General features: G+C 41.3%; 1 protein-coding gene across 1 annotated transcript in view; it reads right to left on the bottom strand.

The window, feature by feature from the left end:
• ABCC2 (ATP binding cassette subfamily C member 2) overlaps nt 1–19,190 on the bottom strand; it is a 467,216-nt gene that overhangs the window by 328,511 nt on the left and 119,515 nt on the right. The window contains exon 8 of the mRNA XM_069611520.1: nt 18,523–18,695. Coding sequence (XP_069467621.1) covers nt 18,523–18,695 — 173 coding nt within the window. The remainder of the gene's footprint in view (nt 1–18,522; nt 18,696–19,190) is intronic.

Here is a 19,190-nt window from a genome sequence, read left to right on the forward strand (position 1 = left end):
TCCTGTCATGAGTGCTCCACCTAACACTAGGATATGTGTTAAATTAGGAACTCTTTACCAGCTGAGAAGCAAAGTACTCCAATTGGCTTTTAGAAGTGGCAGGTAACTTTTGCAGGGTATTGGGCCCCGCCCCAAACAGCCTATAACCCAGCTTGCCACTGGGAAGTTATTTTCTGATGTAAGGAAAGGACAGGCAGCACGTCCTTTTCATGAATGAGTAATTCACTTTTAGGTCGAAACCTATGGAGTGTGCATGAATTGGGCACCACTGTATGCCCCTCACACATGTGCAGGACGACAGCAAGGCGGCAGGATAGCATGGCTCCTCAACTGTGCTCACTGCGAGCTGTGCTAAAGTATTTTGGAGCCTCAGAGAGGATGAAGGGGACAAAGGTTAGCAGAGGAAGACAGGAAAGCGACTCTCAGAGGACCGCATTAGTAAAGAGTGAAGAAGATTCCTGAATGCTAGGTAGCTTACCCTGATGATGTCACTTGGTTAGTCATAGCCTCAGGAAGGAGGGACAACTGAGAGAGCAAGTATATGTGGCATGGAGAGGTGAATACCTGGATATATGATGGCACCACCTGGAGCATGGACGCATAGGCATATACTGGCACTGCCTGCCTCTCCACTCATGCTCAACCACTTCACTCAAGTAAATTGTTACTTATACTGTTTTCTGGTTATTGATTTAAATGTTATGGAATGCTTGTTGTATTTCTTGTTGTCCTCTTGTAAAGCACTTGGGCATAACACGCTATATAAAAACGTAATAAGTACAAATACAAATAAACCGGTTGAGGGAATGAGGGTACTTGGGCATATGATGTCACTATTTGGTGGGATGGCATTGGGTACCTGATCAGATGCTTTGTGGCAGATCAAACAAAAATCCTAACTCAAGAAGTTAATGTTCAACCTTGGTTATGAAAACACAGAGGGTTGATGGGGATTACATAGAACAGAACCGGCATTCCCTGCTTGGGAGTGGCTTAAATGAACAGTGCCAGAATGGGTCAAATCATAAAGTGTCATGGGTTCCCTTCTCAAGGGAATTCTGGTCTCTATGTATAAGACAGTCTCAGTGATACAAGAACCAGTTGCATGCTGGGTCAGATTACAGACACAGGGATATAGCACCCAGCCATTTTGTACCCATTGGTCCAAGTCAAAGGGATATAGTGCCAAAGCTCACTATTTGTATTTCACATCAGGAGGTTAGATCTTGATTCACTTGTTCCTAGCCCAGGTTCATTGTCTCCCAGCAAACTTTAAGGGACATACTGCTCTTCCCACTACTAATGGAGTTGGTGTGCTTTTCACTCTCTAAGGGAGATAGTGCCCATCCCACTCCCAGTGATCGTTCAGCCCTCTGATCCTTTAAGGGATATATTGACTTTCACACCCATAAGGCAAACTCTATGCAACATCTGACAAAGAAGTCTGTGGGACTTCGAAAGCTAATGCTTAGTTTCCATCTTTGCCTAGTATTTTCAGGTAGTCCTAAAACATGTCTCAAATCCTGCATCTTATGTGATCACCGTTAAGGGGTCTAGTGCCTTTTCCACCACTATAAAGGAGTCAAGGTTTCTTAATCTGGGTCCTTAAGGGGGCCAAAGTCCTGAAATGCTCCAAAAGCACCTTTTACAGCAAACTGTCCCTTGACTCTATCCACCTCAAGGCCCTTCTCAGGTCTTTTCCCAGCTCTCCTGACCAAGGGCTACTTCGAAGTTCAAGGCCACTTCTGCTTCTCCTTGAGCCTCTCTGACTTCTCCTAATGAGTTCTTCTCTCTGGCTTTTTCCACACTGCCCCTACTCCACAGCATGCTGCTCTCAATGCTCCTGCAATCGCCACAACCTTCAGCTCGATTCTCCAGCCTTATACAACCCCCCTCAAGACTACTTGCTCTTTTCTGTTCTCTGATTGTCCTGTTGCGATGCTGGCATGTCCGAGGCTCTCACATTGGCCAAGGCTCTTGTCTATCTTGTTTCCCCTGTGGCTGCTAGTCAATAGCTTTCTAATCTCATAAATGGCCTGGCAGCCTCCTTGTATGGCCGAAGCCCTGCCTAATCTTCTGCAGGGACATGCAGCAAGCACAGCTCCCCAAATTCGATCTGCTTTCAATGGCCATCTTCCCCACTCATCTCAGTTTTTCCCAAAACCCTACTCTCCTGGCCACTCTTGGTATGTTTTGCAGGCTTCCCCAGATATCTCCTTTCTCTATCCAGTATCTGACTACAATGTTTGCTGTTTTTCTATCATCCAGAGGGAACCTCTTCCAGCATACATACATGTCCAGCGTGCTCTCATCTTGTGTCACAAAGTCCTCGTTGGGGCTGCAGTTCTTTGATCCTCAAATTGTACAGGTTCTAATTACAGATGAACCTCAGGGTTTTTGGCGACACCACCATTGCAAAGCACATAATTCTGTGGCATTTGTCTGCAACTCTTTGAATCTGCATATAAGTACTAAGAATCAGGAATTGGCCACGTAACCCTAGAAAAACTCTACCTTCAGTCCAAGAACACGCTACTAAAGTCAGGGCATGGCTCTGACGATTGGGAGGGTCTGTACAGCCCCCATCCTGTACCAGCTATTGGTAGCCCATGGGTCTGGCCAGGTTGCCATGGAAGGCTGGCTTTTGTGTGCTTCAGAGACTCCTCTAGGCTTGGAACAAGGTCAGGAGTCTGATTTCCTCACAGATGGTAATATCTGAAAGAATGTTTTGATAACTGGGCATATTATGTTTTTTACCAGCATGAAGAGAAGGCTACCAGAGCATATAATGTCAATAACAGGTCATGGGAATTAAATAACTTGGGCACATAGTGGCACAACCTGTCATGCGGTGCAGAATTATCTAGATATATACTGGAACTACCCAAACGTAGGGGTGCTTCACTCGCTGATGGTGGTCCTAAATGCAATGGGGGTCTTGGGCATAGAAAACACACTGTTCGGCATGTAAATTAAGTTGTATCTTGCCTGGGGCAACATGAAACTGCAATGGCAATGTTGTGGGTGCAATGCTGAAAGAGGCATGCCAATGGGAAAACCTTCACAATAATTTTCTTGAAGCAATGTAAAAACTGCATGGTTATGTTTTGTGTAAAATGTAAAACTTGTTCGTCCAATGTCTTGGTGAGGGCAATGTGAAGCTCGTATAGTCATGTTATGGGGCACTGGCATGATTAATTGAAGAAATATGAAACTGGCATATCACATTTCAAACTGGTGTGAAAACAGTTTTCCATTTACTATGTTCTATTGATTGTGAATCTCACTAGTCAATGACTGCCGGCAATATGAAGCTGGAAGGCTAGTCTTCTTGGAGCAATGAGTGGCATGACAACAAGAATAACAGGCAGTGTGAAATTAGCATGGCACTGTTAAAAATAGAATGCTGATTTCTGGAGACAATGTGAAAGTGGCATGGTCATTTTCCAGGGCCAAACCATCACAATTAAATGTGCATAGCTGGACAAATAAGAAAGTGTGATTTGCATTTGTTGTGGGAAAGTGGAGCTGCAATGTTATTTTCTCATAGCAATGTGAAATTGACATGTTAATTTGCTTGGGACAATGGGTATAAACTGAGGGGAAATGTGCTTAAAATGTGCAAAACTGTGATGTCACTGGTGAAGCTGGCAGTGTGAAGCTAGGATAGTAAGTTTATGTTAGCAATACAGAAACTCTCATTACAATGAATTAACCTTAATTCATCTTTTTTTATAATGTGCTGATTACCGGAGACCAGAAACAACAAAAGGAGACTGCGGGCTATTTAAATTACACAACGCTTCTGCCCATAATACACGTACAAAGTCAAAGCTAAGGAACCAGTGTGTCTCCTCTCTTTAGAAACTTTTCTCTCAATACCTAGAACATTTATTTATTTTTTATTTTTATCAATAATTAATATCACAAAAACATGTCTCAAAAACACAATATTCTTAAAGCCCAATGTGGTTAAAAACATTCAAAATACAAGGTAGACAATCATAAAAGAATACATATTGTAAACCGTACCTATGAATAAGTACCTTAGTTTGGTTAATCTCTCCGCAGTGGTCAATTGCCCACTGTGGGTGGATCAACCCTAAAGTGCAAAGTGCAAGCTGAACAATGTTGTCAATCAAAAATGTAATGCAAATTCTGCGTTGGATCTTTACACTTTTTAAGGACCTTTTTACATCTAGGTACCCTTAAGACTTTTTATTAGAATACAATACCTCACTCCTTTCTTATGAAAGGTATCTCACAATTACTACCTTTGGTCACACAAAACTGTTATTGAATCACAGCGCTCCATACCCAACATGTTTCGTTCTTCCAGAGCTATTTTGCTCTAAATGTGAGAACTTCTTCAGGGGGACCAACGTAATCCCACTACAAACACAAAACACAAGATTTAGACTACTTGGATCCTGATTGGAAATGTATTCCTCAGGATAATTCGACACAAAAATGTGACTCCTTAGGTCCCGTATGGGAAAATATCCCTCGGGACAATTTTCTTTACACCTTGAAGTTGAAGAGAGGGTAGCTAAGCTAAAAAGGGAGAAAAAGAGAGAAAAGAAAAAAGAAGGAAAAGTAGCAATTACCACATTGTGTCAAATGTTAGCTACTGAAAAAGTTTCAAAAGCATTTGATTATGCTTTCTACACACTTACCATGCACTGGTTGAATTTTAGTCCTGCGCATGGGAATATACAGGTGTCCTTTTACTGGACTGCTCCCTGTGAAAACACCATGGAGACTTTGCCATAGACAATCTTTCTACATCCTTCCACAACTCCCTCATCATCAAAAGGCAGTTCATTAGTGTTATTGGAAAAATAAATAAATAAGTACAAATATATATACATTTCGTAATATTAGTCTCAAACTCTTTTCTATGTTCAATCACCGTCGTTGTCTAGAGACTGCTCTTATAAGCTTATATATGTATATATATCATCACGGTCACATAATTCGTTTGGAACAATTTACCTTGCTAACACATGGGGTTTCTTCTGAAGTCACCGGAACCCTCGGCTGCCGTACGTTTTGTGGTTGTTAATTTCACTGCACACAAGATCCTCTTAGCCTCGGTCGGGCGCCTGTGCTCACTAGTAGTGCTGGTCAACACTAGGAAGCAACGAAAAACAGTCTAAATGAGGGTTTCATACCTCATAGCTCGAATAATTCCTGTCTGTTATTTCCCTCTTTTGGCTAAATTTTTGTCTCCCTTCTACTCACCGTTTAGCCCTCGGCGGGGTTCGCATGTTCTTATACCTCTGTCTTCCTCTCTCCGTAATAGTGAAGTGCGTACTTCCCGTCAGTTTTAACACACCTCATTTCCTTGTTGGCGGCGTTCTACAATCACGTGAAAGCACGTTTCGAGAACGGAACCTGTGGCCATGCGTCCTTCTTTCTTCCAATCCAGTCTTTGCATTCATATACAAAATGCTGACGTCCGCTATGTTTACGAGCTATGGTTCCACCCACCCTGCCTATGATCGCCGTGTCGAAGAAAACCTTCCTGTAAACCTTCCTGTATCGCATCCAAATGCACGATCCTCCGAATTCACACACGCGGTCAATCACCGTAATCAGGCATGCTTCCGCTGGGGATTCGGAACAACGGTGTCCAAAATCAGCATGACGCTGGGGTCGCACTGTTCGCGTGCCGCGTCTGTCACACAGAGAGACGCCCCTTGTTGCACGGGACTTCAGCAAAATCCCCACTCACAACCCATATCTGGCTGTTTGTGGTAAGGTGTGTTCTCCCTCATAGTCTATCATCGAGAGAGATAGAACCAAAAAGGATTACTTCTTTTTATTTTAATATAACTATACCATCCTCAGCACTTCATCCAGTCTACCTTGGATGGGTTAGTTAGAAAAATCAACCATTGTGTTACGCTCACCTGGTATCCACGGGGACGCCACCCAGCCCTGGTTGGATGATTTGCACTCTCGAACCCTCACCCGGTCCCTTGGTAAGGCCTCTGGTTAAAGATGGGTCTGCAATATAGGAGAGATGGATTCAATACCAGATTGGCTTTATGTTTTCCCACCTTCCTTGGCCTCAACTCCTTCCTCCCCCTTGGGCCCTCTCCTCGCCTTAATATTGTAGAAGGTGGATTCTCCGTCCAGCTCCTCGTGGCATGGGCGCGTAGATGTGGGGGGCAATCAGCGACCAAGTTACTTCACTGGTACAAGCCCCCCCACTGTGGGAATCCAGGCCTGCTGCGACTCCGTAGGTTTGCTGCTTTACAGTCTTACATGCAGTTCTTATGTTCCTCTTAGTTCGAATAATAATGTCTTGCTTCTTTCCTTTTAGGTATAGAAAGGTATTTTGGAGTTGTCATGCAGTTTCAAGATGAGCATGGGTAGGTAGGCGAAAGCACGGTGTGCGCGATGCTGTCCGGTGAGTAATTCACGATGCGTGGCGCTGTTTCGTCTTTCATATTGCTAACCTGTGTCTTTTCTCTCCTTGCAGGTTGCGATGTTCCTCGCAGAGCGCCGTAATGTTCCAGCAATGATACTGACCAGGAGATGACTACCTAGGTAAGAATTGTGTGGCTTTCTTCATTCGGAAGGAAACGTGAGTAAACGCTTACTAATGCTGGCTTTCTTTCTCCTTTTTCCAGGTTATGGTATTCCAGGTTGCATGCGGTGCCGGATAATGGATTTTGTACCTTCAGGTGAGTGGAACTGAAGTCGGCGATGGATTGAAGACAGGATACTGTTCCAGGTAAGTTTCGTAGTGTTCTTTCTCTCTCTGCAGGCCCTTGGTTTCAGGTAAGCTGGCATCAAAGAACTGGACATGGTGAGCGTTACGCTAACCACAGCAGAATAACGCAAAGCATGTTCTGCTGTTTGGGTGTGGTTTAAATAGTCTCAGGTAAAGTAGTCCAGGTAAAATAGTCCCAGGCCTGCCACACCCAAAGTAGTCCAGGTAAAGTAGTCCCAGGTCTGCCACACCCAAAAGACTAGACCGCATAGCTCAGTTCCTTGTAACTGAGCTATGTGTGTGCCTCCATGTTGGCTGAACCCCTGCAAGTTAAATAGTCCCAAGTAAATAGTCCCATTCTAATGTTGGTCTTCATGATGGTTAAGAGCCTGGCGCCAAAGGCGCCAGAACTGACTCCAAGAGAGTCTTAGATGAGGTTTTAAGGCCTTTGACCTGGCCCTAACTGGAAGGCTGACTTGCCAGTGAGGGCCAGGGGCAAGGGTCATGACACATATTTCACGACTGAAAAGTCTTTTGTTGGGACTTAAATCAGAAGAAATATTTTTCACTTGAAGTAATACAGTCCAACGTAATGTGTCATGCCCATGTGCCAGTGATAGGAAATGTCCTACCATAGGTGCTGCGATCACTTTGTTCTTAATGTTGCTTCGATGTTCACTGATCCTTATTTTCACCTTCCGCTCGGTCATCCCAATGTATATTTTTGAACAAGGGCACCAAATAGCATACACTACGTTTGATGAATTGCAAATTGTAAAATGCATTTCGGACCAGGGTTTAGCAAGACCTATGTCCACCTCTGATGATCTCGAGGTAAACTTACAGTTTACACATCCTCCGCAAGGTGAATGCCCTTTTGTCGCCGGAAGTCCCCAACTTTCTGTGATGCTTTGTTGTTTCGGTGGTCGTACTAAGATGTCATTTTTTGTTAGTAATTCTTTCAAGTTAGGCGTGCGTTTGAAAGCACAAAGTGGTTTTTCCAAGGGATATTCTCCTCTTTGCAAAATGTGCCAGTTTTTTTGATAATTCCAATTATCTTGTTGGACTTGGGAGAGAAAGTACTTACAAACACCATTTTGGAATTATTAAGATCTCTGGTTCTGTATTCCAAAAGTGCTTCCCGATTGTTGTGTTTAGACCTTTTCAATGCCCTTTTCATAATTTTACACAGGTATTTTCTGGCTAGCAATTTGGAGCATAGTGCTTCTGCTTCCGTTTAAAATGTACTCAGCTGTGTACTGTTACGCTTTAAATGCAATAATTGACCAAAAGGTAAATTCTCCCTTGTATGTCGGGGATGGAAGCTGTCAAAACGCAACAATGCATTCCTGTCTGTTGGTTTGTGGAAAGGCCGGACTTGAAGTATTTTCTTTTCTATATCTGTACTGATGGTAATGTCTAAATAGTTCACCTCAATGTTGTCACAAGTTGAGGTGAATTTCAGTAATGGGTTCTGTTTGTGAATCCATTCCATAAATAAAGAAAAAGATAACTCTGTTCCATCCCAAATCATGAGAATGTCGTCTATAAACCTTCTCCAAAGGGAGATATGGTCAAAGAAAGGGTTGGTTTCTTGATAGATCACCTGAGTTTCGAAATACTCTATGTACAGATTGGCCGCTGTTGGAGCCACGGATGAGCCCATTGCTGTTCCATGGATTTGGTGGTACAGGTCTTGATTGAACATAAAGTAATTCTCAGTTGAGGCCATCTCGGTGCACCACAAGATAAAACTGTTAGGGGTGGTCCCTGTGGTCCTTTTTGTCAATAGTGTCTCTTCTAACACAGTCAAAGTGTCTTTTTGAGGAATACAGGTATATAAGGAGACAATATCTAGGCTTACCAGCAGCTGTTTGTCTTTATCGAACTTTAACCCTTCAATCAGATTAATAACTTCTAACGTATCTTGAATGTAAGAAAACATTGTTGATACTTAAGGTTTCAGAAATTTGTCTGCATATTTGGACAAAGGCTCTAGTAAAGAGCCATTACCCGACACTATTGGATGGCCCGGTGAATTCCTTAGGGCCTTGTGGATTTTTGGAAGGGTATAAAATTTCGGTATCACTGGTTTTTCTACTTTCAAAAATTCATATTATTTTTGACAGATCCATTCCCTCTCGAGTGCTTTGCTCAGTTTGTCGTTGATTATATTCTGTAGCCGATTGATCGGGTCCTCTGTAATCAACGGATAAAAAGTGCTGTCTGCGAGCTGTCTAGTACACTCATCAATATATGCAACTCTATTCTGTATTACAACAGCTCTGCCCTTGTCTGCTTTTCGTATTACAATATTGGTATTTTGGGCAATGCTTTTCACTGCCTTTCTTATTACCGGAGACCAGTCTCTAAGTGAAGGACCAGGATTCAAACCAGAGTTGCTCTGTGTTGCCTTGATTCCAAGACAAGCACCTTGCACAGGAGCGATCCTCCCGTCCCAATATGCTTATCTTGGACAAAGTGAAAATGACATACCGCTGTTGAAACTGTCCAAACAATACGTGATGAAGTGGTACAATGTAAAGCTTTTGTAGCAATGTAGAAATTAGCAATCAAATGTGGAAACAGACAGAATGACACAGGCCTCATTATGAGTTTGGTGATATCTCAGTGGTAAATATGCCGAGATACCACCAAACTGTATTAACGTTACCACCACTTGGTCTGCCGGATTAAAAGCGGTGTGGTAGTTTGTGAGGCATCAGAATGAAAGCCGGACACAAACATGTTTTTGGTTAAAGACATTTATTAAATTATAATGGGTTGGGAAAATGCCTCTCGGACCCTATTCTAAAGAGGAGCTTCCCTCCTAATACCTGTTACCTGTTACATTTCTGATTCTGCACTCTCTCTTGGTTTCTTTGAGATGGATCAGATATGAATGGAGTGGCCTAAAGACTTGTCTGAGGGCTGGCCTAACATCTGAACATCTGTGCCAAGTGATGTCTCCGAGCACAGCAGCTCATCTGTGGAATGCGTAATGCCTCAGAGATGGCCATGAGGACAGCCCTCCCTCAAGAAGTACACAGATTTTATGCTGTTGGCTCAAGTCCCAAGGCTGCTTCATGCTGCCATGCAAAGACATTATGCTGTTACGAAATGTGCTTTCTCTCTCCCTGTTCGGGAAATGTTTTCATACGTACGGTTAATGGGAGAAGGATAATATGTAGCTTCTGCATTGCACATAAGTATAAGCCAGGCATGGGAGGAGCAGAGACGAATGCAGCCCTCCAGAGCCTGGTGTGTGTTTTAACATTACAGTGCTTTTCACCCAACTTCTGGCCTTGTGTATTATTTGTGTCCGAGTGCCTGGAATGCTTGAGACGGTGTGAGGGAGCTAGATGAGCACTATATCGTGGGGAGCAGGACGAGCCTGTGACAATACCAAAAACTAATAATCAGTCAGTGTCAGGATGTCAATAGCTGAAAAGCTGTCCTTTGTCAAAACAACCTATCCTGGCCGTCACACTACAAACAAAACAAAACAAATAAATGTGAAAAAAACGGATATTGGCAAATAAATGTTCACCACTGAATATTAGAATAACTCCAACAAAAACGTTCGCCAAGGTGAAAGACCTTGGACCCAGAGGTGGTTCCTTTCCCCTGGATTCATAAGTGGGATGGCACTTGTCTCTTTTACTAACAGTTCCTTTGTGTCTCTCCTGATTCACAACGTTCCTGTTTAGACAAAAAGTTCTGTAACAATCTTTCTTTAGTATTTTTGGAAGCTTTACAAACTTTCTGGTATACTCTCCTGTAAGGACTTCACTTGTGGTATTCACTTGCCTGGTATACTCCCCTTCCAGGACTTCTCATGTGATTCAATTGCCTGGTGTCTTTCCCTTGCCAGGACTTCTCATGTGTTTAACAGGTCCTATGTTTGCGGTAAGGTTTGTTCAAGCTTTGCCCACACTTGCAGCTCATGCAACTATAACTCATTGGGGGTTGTACTTTGCCTTTTCTGCATTCAAACAATCTTCTTGTAGTTTAACCAATGGTGCCACATTCAATTTGATGTTGGTGCGGTCGCCGGAACACCCCAGAGTGCCCCACTGGCTCTGGGTAGACTCATCAGTTCACTCCAGTGTCTCCGGTCCAGTTCGCACTTCTGCAGCAAGACCCTTGCACCTGCTATCCACACTGGATTGTGCAGACATCCCTCCAGCTTCCTTTGCGGCTCCACATTCACACACCAGCTTCTCTTGAGGTCCTGCAATGGAGAACGCTGCCTCTTCGAGCTGCCCAGCACCCAGGAGCTTTCTTGTGGCTCTGAGCATCTCCTCAGCACTTCCTTCTCTTGCACAGCATTTCTCCTTCTGTCTTGGTGGCCTTTTCAGCTCTGCAACACTGGTATGTTTTTCGCATGGGAAAGGGGGAGATACTGCATCTCGTCCACCGAAGTCATGACATCTCCCGAGTAGTTGTCTCCTCCCATGTGATCCTCTCTAATAAAGCTGCACAAGGGTCAGGATCAGGTAGCGGCTGCCATTAGCTGGCCACATGGGAGGAGGTCACCCCCAGGGAATCCATGATGATTCCATTGTATTCATGACAGGTGTTAGTCCCCATTTATTTTGAGTCCATAGGACTCTATGGGGCATTTTGACATAATTACCACTGCAGTAATTCGACCGCTGTAATTGCACCGAAATTGGGCAGAAAGTTGGCAGATTTTCCTCCAACTCATAGCTGGAGAAGAATCCTATAAATTTCCACCCAACTCGTAGTTAGGCGGTGCGGTAATGCGGCTGTATACAGTAATACCACTGCATTTAATACACATGGCCCATCTCGTAATGAGGCCCAATGAACTGACCCTTTGCATATCTGAGGGCACTATAACGATTTGGGCAGCAGCTCTTCAGGTTGGTATATTGAAAATCAAATCTGGAGCTCTAAGTAAGAATTCGAATTGGGGGTATTTTACTCACACCTTTTTTAATTTGGGAGTAGGATGGTTTTCTTAAGGAGTAGAGAAGTAATTGCCATTACCAACAGCTGTATTTTTAGGTGAGTAGAACTATATTATAGTCCTACATCAATCAATTTAATCTGTACTTCATTATAATTAGTCATTTATGCAAATTATAACATGCATTTTCTCTTAAAGCTACTCTAAATATCGGGAAGTAATAATAGTATTTTTTTTAAATGAATCCTGTTAAGGAGTGACTGGACACTGCGTGGACTTAGGAAGTCTTCATTTTTTTACCATCATAGAAAAGTCCACTGAGTTGCGTTAATTTGAGCAGGAAAGTCAAGCTTTTCATTAAGTTATATTACACAATTATTGACTTTAGGCAGAGGTCTTTACATTTAAAAGGAAGCTTTAGTATTCCATATATTGCTCGAATGGTAGCTGTTGGTGCCAACAAGTGTTTTGCACCATCCACTGCTTTCTCATTTCTGGGCTACTCTTTTTATCTGATTTAGAATATGTACATGTAACTTATAATTGTTGAAGTACAATCTTGATTTGGACAGTTCTGGAGATAGTGTACAGAAACAACAAATAGATGAACCAGAAAGTAGAAAAAGGACAAATGCAAAGAATGGCCATTATCAATCATGTCACCTCACTTCTATTATAGCTCAACGATTGTAAAGATACTTATTATGTCACAAGCACTACCTTAAAGATCCTGTCCTACAGTTATAAACATATGGAAGCTATAACTAGTTTCAAATGTTTCAAACACCAATCTGTATGACAAATCTCAGTTATGTGAACTATATAGCATTTAATATTGAATACCTATATACATCAGGACCTAATGCACTTGCTTGTGTGTAAAATACAACTTATAGTAATGTAAAGGTGCCCAGCGGAACACATCACCTATGTGGTCACTATGAGTTAGTATAGTAACTAATAACATACTCTGTTCCCACTCTAGTTACATTGAACCACTCCTAAAATGTGCCACCAAACAAAAAGCAAACAACCCATTCTTGCAGAAACCTGTATAGTGAAACAAATTAATGCTAAATTGAATACACATACTTTTTAAATCAATGTAATGTTCAATCACAAATCACAATCAATCACAAAACCACGTTTGAATGTCCTTCTATGTCCTCTTTCTGTGCACACCTGTATCACAGCGCAAAATCTGATAGAATGTACAAGGTGTGAAAGAGGATCAAGATTATAGGGAAAATTGTATTTTGATTAATGAAAAAACATATGATTTATATTCAAAGTTCCCTCTAATTATTTTTCTGTAAGCGCAGAAATGGTTGGCTATCGTGCACACATTATTTTCCATGTGCGCAGCTGACTAACGAGATAAGCCACTTTGTGAGCAGGCACAGTTAGTGAGTGGGCTATCATTCCCGAAGAAAGTTTGGAAGGGAAGTTCCCCACCCAACCACTGTAATCCTTTATAAAGAAGTGTAAAAGCTGCATCCTAAACACTTTTCACAAACATATAGGTTGCACAAAAACAAATATTTCATATGTGATTATGAAGAGAGTTCATCAACCAGTCCAAGACTTCAATGTCTGCCATAGAACCTAGAAAAAGTACTCCTGTGCAGAGAAAAATAAGTGTACCAAAAAGCATTGCATACTCAGTATAAACAATTGGTTTAGTTGTGGCTATTCATTTTTCTACAATGTGTCAGAAAACATGTCAATATGAGCTTATGTGTCACTTTAATGACTTAATTCAAGAGCCAGGAGAACATGCCTCTCATAATTAGTGTAAGTATGATAACTAAAACAGAATAACTGCTGCACAGAACATTAGGATCAGACATCCTTGTTCCTCTGCTAACCATCAACATTATATTGTTCTGTGAACAGAGCTGTGACAACACTTACTCAAAATCAGCCTTTCAGCTGAGATACAAATACACCATCCATTTTTGCTCCATTAAGACAGGAAAATGTGCTTAACAAAGACGCAAAACAATGAACATAAAGAGTCTACGACCTTCATTGATATTTTCTAATCAGGGACCAGCATAGCAGTTGCATAGGAAGGAACTCTAATAATATTATTGCCCAATCTCAAGAGGCATTTTAAGGGTAAAGAACATTTAAGAAGCATAAAGTATCCAAATTGGCAAAGGTAGTAACTTTGTTACTGCCTGGAAAATCCTTTGATTCCAATTAGGGAGTAACATCTACTCAGAGCCCTGCTTGTAACCCTGACATAGGAAGTGAATCGACAGGGCACATAATACAGCCTATAGTGTTGCCTAGCCTTTCTCACCACAGCCTACACAAAATTCAACAAGAACCTTACTAAGGTTTCTTATGGGGCCGTTTGATGAGAATTACATAATGGCAGCAATGCTCACAGATACTTCAGATTGAGTGCCTTCTTCTGTAACTACGGATCCCTCTTCTGCAATTCACTGTTATCAGTTAAACAAGATGCACGGGGATGCTCAAGGCAATACATGCAGAACACATGGTTATATTGGAAAGCCCTCAACAGCTGAGCACAGAATCAAACAGCAGGTGCAGTTTCCTAGACGGTTACTAGAGTTTCCTTTAGTTTAGCAACCAAACCCATTTCTTTCACTTTACTGTACTGCCGAAACATCCGACTTGGTTTTTGAAAGTTGATGATTTTTTCTTCCTCCTATGCCCCTCCTCCCCTCAAAACCCTCCTCTGCCTGTACCTCTCCACGGCTCCTGGGCTAGCCTTCAATACTGGTTGACAGGGCTCTGTAAAAAGTGAGGAATTGTAGCAGTCAAACACTCACTGAGATATTTGCATAACCAGAATATTTTGCAAGAGAAACATATTTAAAGCCTCACCATGATATGTGCAGTGTAACAAAATGTCACAATTCTGCATGTACACAATCATTTTGCAGTGCATGCAAGATTGTTTACAACATACCCTGCCCAAATATTGTTCTGAGGGATTACACAATTGGTCAGTGAAACCGTTTCTTTTTATAGCAGCAAATTACATATCATTTGTTATGGTCTATGCTCAATGCAATTCTGAAAACTTGGAAAGGATGCAGATTGTTTGAAAAGCATTCTAGCTGTCTGAATATCTGCTGTTCTAATAGTATGTACGAGTAATGACAGGTATAGTGCATACCCATTATAACTTGCTGGCCAAGTAAATGATATTGCAATCTTGCCAAATGTAGCTTTTTGTTTTTAGAGAAAGCAAATGTCAGGTAACTGCTGTGACTTGTACCATATTAATTCTTCAGAGGGTGGGAATTTTCTGTGTGCGCTGCTAAAATTCTTCTGAGCGGCACCCAGAAGGAAGCTGGGCAAGCGCACATGCGCACAGCTTAGAGGGGACATTGTTTATATTATAGTTTTGCTAAAGTAAGTGTGACTATGGCTATCTCATTAATATGATTTTAATTATTATGATACTTGTAGTTTATGAGGGATTGTATTTTAATTGGTCCGGGAGAAGTTTTAATTAGCGGGATATTGTTGTCCTGCAGCCTCTACATTGGGACACCAAGAACCCAATGTTACTGAACATCCTACCTTTATTACTATTACCGATTTGTTCTTGTGTGAATCCATTGTAAGGGTGTAACTAATGGTTGTCATCAGCTTGTGGTCTATAATTCTTACTATAACAGTGAGGATCTCTTTACTAGCACTTACAATTCCTGAGATAACTATTTTTACTTTCTCAGATTTATATAATTACGATTACACCATACTTTCTTCATTTCTTTTAGCATAACAATTCGGCAACCACACTATATGTTATCAAATAACATATTGTGTGCTATTGAATATAACAGATAGATTAAAATACAAATATGCAGATCATGTTATTCAGTAATCCTTTATAAAGAGCATCAGAGATTATTTGTAGATAGATGTCCTTCCTTTATTACTATTGCTGTCTTTCTGGGACCTGCCATCTTGAGAAACCCTTGGTATTGCATTCTACCAGTATATTACCATCTTTGTGTGCGCCCGCCATCTTGAAACATTATTGATGTAGCATGCTACAAGTAAATTAACCAATAGGAACTGAAATTGCTCAATTTTTATGTCCCACTGTATTCTTTTTTCAAATGATCAGAACTAAATTAAATAGACAGTACTCTTATTTTGCACAATAATATTTATTTACAATTTATTTCTAATCTGTTATACATTCGAAAGTTATAAAGGCCTACTAAAATGGATTACTCTGAGACAATACTCTATTAGCATTGTGCTGTTTGTCTGGAGTTAGATGGAGTCAGAGTGCTAAGAGGGACCACAACAAATCCACCTCTGCACTGGTTTCAGTGCCTGTCCCGAGAGAAACGTAGCTCCTTGTGCCATACAACTATCTAAAAGCAAGCCCAGCAGGGGGACCTTTCATCTGGGGAAAATCCGAGCGTAGTTGATGGAAGTCTGTGACTTGTTATTATTGAAGACTTTCTCTATAACTGGACAAGCCCTATACATTTTGAATGTGTATATACAAAGAACTTGAGAAAACATAAATGTACTAGTCAACCTAATGACTTACATCAGCGATCACCTATTCAATGACACTAGTGCTCACTTAACATATGCACTTAAAACCCTCAAGAGGTGTGGAAAATCTCCACACAGATGTAAATGGAGCGTGGAACACCTGAAAAGAAATATGGTCTATGATCTTGTAATGATATATTGAACTGCACAGCCCCCGCCGCACCCCCCACAAATGCTAAATTTTAGTTACCAAACCAAGCCACATTGATTACTTATCTGTTTAAATTAAGTGCTGGCATATTACATATTCTGACATTATCTTTCACATTGGAAGTGATCATAATCCTCTTGTGTTACACACAGATCTATCCTTTCCAATGGTTCTGCAATAAACCAACGAAGCAGAATTAGCAACATAACAACCCATGGCTGTAGAGGACGAGTACTTTGGTCTAAATCAGACATCGAAATGATGTTCCAATGTTGTATGATTTTATCCTTACATTGCTATCAGATGTTTTCACTAGAGCTATAAAATTAAATATCTGAACATATGACACACTAGTGGATTTGATATACCGTTTGTCACTAAACTGTTCAAGGTTACAAATGTGTCTAATAGTCAGGCGAACACGTGGATTTACAAGCATGTAACCTTGCCCACACCACTCCACTGGCTGAGATCAAATTAGTCAATGGATGGGATCTAAACTGACTTAAGCCATCTAGTGCTGACTGCAAGCAGCTAATTGCTAGTCAGAAAAGAAATACTACACCATCGTAATTGGCCACCTTAAAGCAAGCTTGCATAGCAAACAACCAGAGTGGCTTCAGTCACTGGGTGACTAGAGGTGAACCTGATATTGTAACCTATATTGATAACTCTTGACTCTTGCTGGCCCTGAGATCCTCAGGAGTGCCATGGTGCAGAGAGCCCATGAATCTAAGGCATCTTTTAGACACATATAATAATATGTTCTGCAGTTTCAATTCCTTTTTTTTTTAAAGCATGGCCGCTGAGGATGAAATGTTCATTCGAGAGCCCTTTGTATACGTGCAACCACACCTGCTAATCGGCAAATACTAACATTTAGGTGGTGCAAGCTGATTCTGCGAATTCTCCTGGACTTTTGCGTCCCTCTCTAATGAACTTATATGAATGGATTCGGGCTTTTTTTCAATTCTGTAAAGTTGTGTATATGCAATCGTGCACTATATTGATTCATTTGTCACAACTGGTGCAGCCTGATCTGCTGAATACATTGCACCTGCTTTTTGGATTTTGGATTAGAACATGTTTAATTGTTTGCAATAGTATGCTACGAACTTTAAAATAATGTGTTTACTTATAACATTGTTTTCATGCTACACTAGTGTGCTTTTATGGCATCCCCCCACACCCCTATATTTCCTTTCCTCTTTCACACCTCCCACATTTTTATCAGAATCTGCGAGAGAGGTTTGCACAGAATGAGGACATAGAATGTTATTAGCAAATGGATGTGTGATTAACCATTACATTGATTCTTCGTTCTTCCTTCCTTCTGGCTTTACAATAGCTCCATTAATTTGGATAGTTCCGTTAATAACCAGATATTAACTAGGATATTGCCTTGATATGACAGGGGTGCAGTCATGGTACTAGGGGAATCCTCATAGATTCTGCAGGCAGTACAGCTTCATATGAGTAAGTACTCTCAGTTTATGACTTGCAGTCAGGCAGATCGTCTTTGTACATTCAGATGACCTCGATTCGACCTTCCAAGTTATCCAATCGCTGACGAAGTCATGATATTACAAACAAACCAGAGAGCATCCTACGCCCAGCTCGCCTCTGCGCAACAGTGCAGTCCTACTTTTCTATTGGCAGCCACTGTCAAATTTGAGTCCTACTTTTAAGCTAATGGCCTGCCAAAAAATATTATTAAAACACAGTGAAGCTCTCTGAAAAACTACAGCCCACTCCCTGTCCAGCTGCTCCTTCCATCTCATCCCAGGAAGTATTCAAGGGGAGAGAGAGAAAGAGAGAGAGAGAGAGAGAGAGAGAGAGAGAGAGAGAGAGAGAGAGAGAGAGAGAATATATATATAAAGAGAGAAATAGAGAGTACTAGTTTGGGAACGATATGCTGGTTTCAGCTAGTACATAAAGAAAACACAACACCTTAATATCTGTCAATAACAAGTAAGAGTGAGGATTATTAGGGTAAAACAAAAGCCAACTGAAAGTAGTATACCTGAAATAACTGCACTCACTCTAAATGAAAGCAGGGTATGAACTGACATTGACTTCTAAAACTGAATGCAAATCATTTATCACACAAAATAAGGAAATATCAGAACCAGCTCTGACACTTACTTGAGCAACTGAGGGCTCACAAAGACCAGCAAATCATGCACCAGCTTGAAAAGGGCAGTCTTTAGGAGCAATGGCCAGAAGGTTTTGACGAGAACTTTAATGAGCCATGACTTGGGGAAATCCTTTTCCGGCCCTGGTGTGGCCGTCTTCTGTTTTCCCTTCGTCTTTTCTTCCTAAATAGAAAAGATTAAATCGAGGTTAGGGAGGACTGGCACTTGTCAACGTCCCCGAGCCTGAACAATGTGTGGACCATCCTAAGCATGTGCAAGGTCAGACTAACATTTGGCTTATACATGTAATGCCTTGAGAGGAGAAGATCTAAAAAAAAAAAAAAAAAAATACATATATATATATATATATATCCAGGCGGGATTTCGGTTCTCAACAGGTGTTGACAAGTTTAGCTCCTTTCTGATCTGCAAGGACGTGGTCAATGTCAGTATTATTTGTGATCATGCATGTCCTCCATTCCTCTTTGTAGCCCAGCTCTATTACAGATGTTATTAATTAACTTTAAAATACTTTTATTCCCACTGTCAACATTTTATTCTGTTTGATCATTTTGTGTCTACATGTTTGGAGATGCCTCTGACAAACAGGAAGTGACGAGAGAATTTAGCACGGAAATACCATTGGGCCAATAGGGCATGGTTGCTAACATTTGTCTA

This window comes from Ambystoma mexicanum, chromosome 8 (assembly GCF_040938575.1).
Source record: "Ambystoma mexicanum isolate Mex_15411 chromosome 8, UKY_AmexF1_1, whole genome shotgun sequence".
NCBI classification, from domain to species: Eukaryota; Metazoa; Chordata; class Amphibia; order Caudata; family Ambystomatidae; genus Ambystoma; species Ambystoma mexicanum.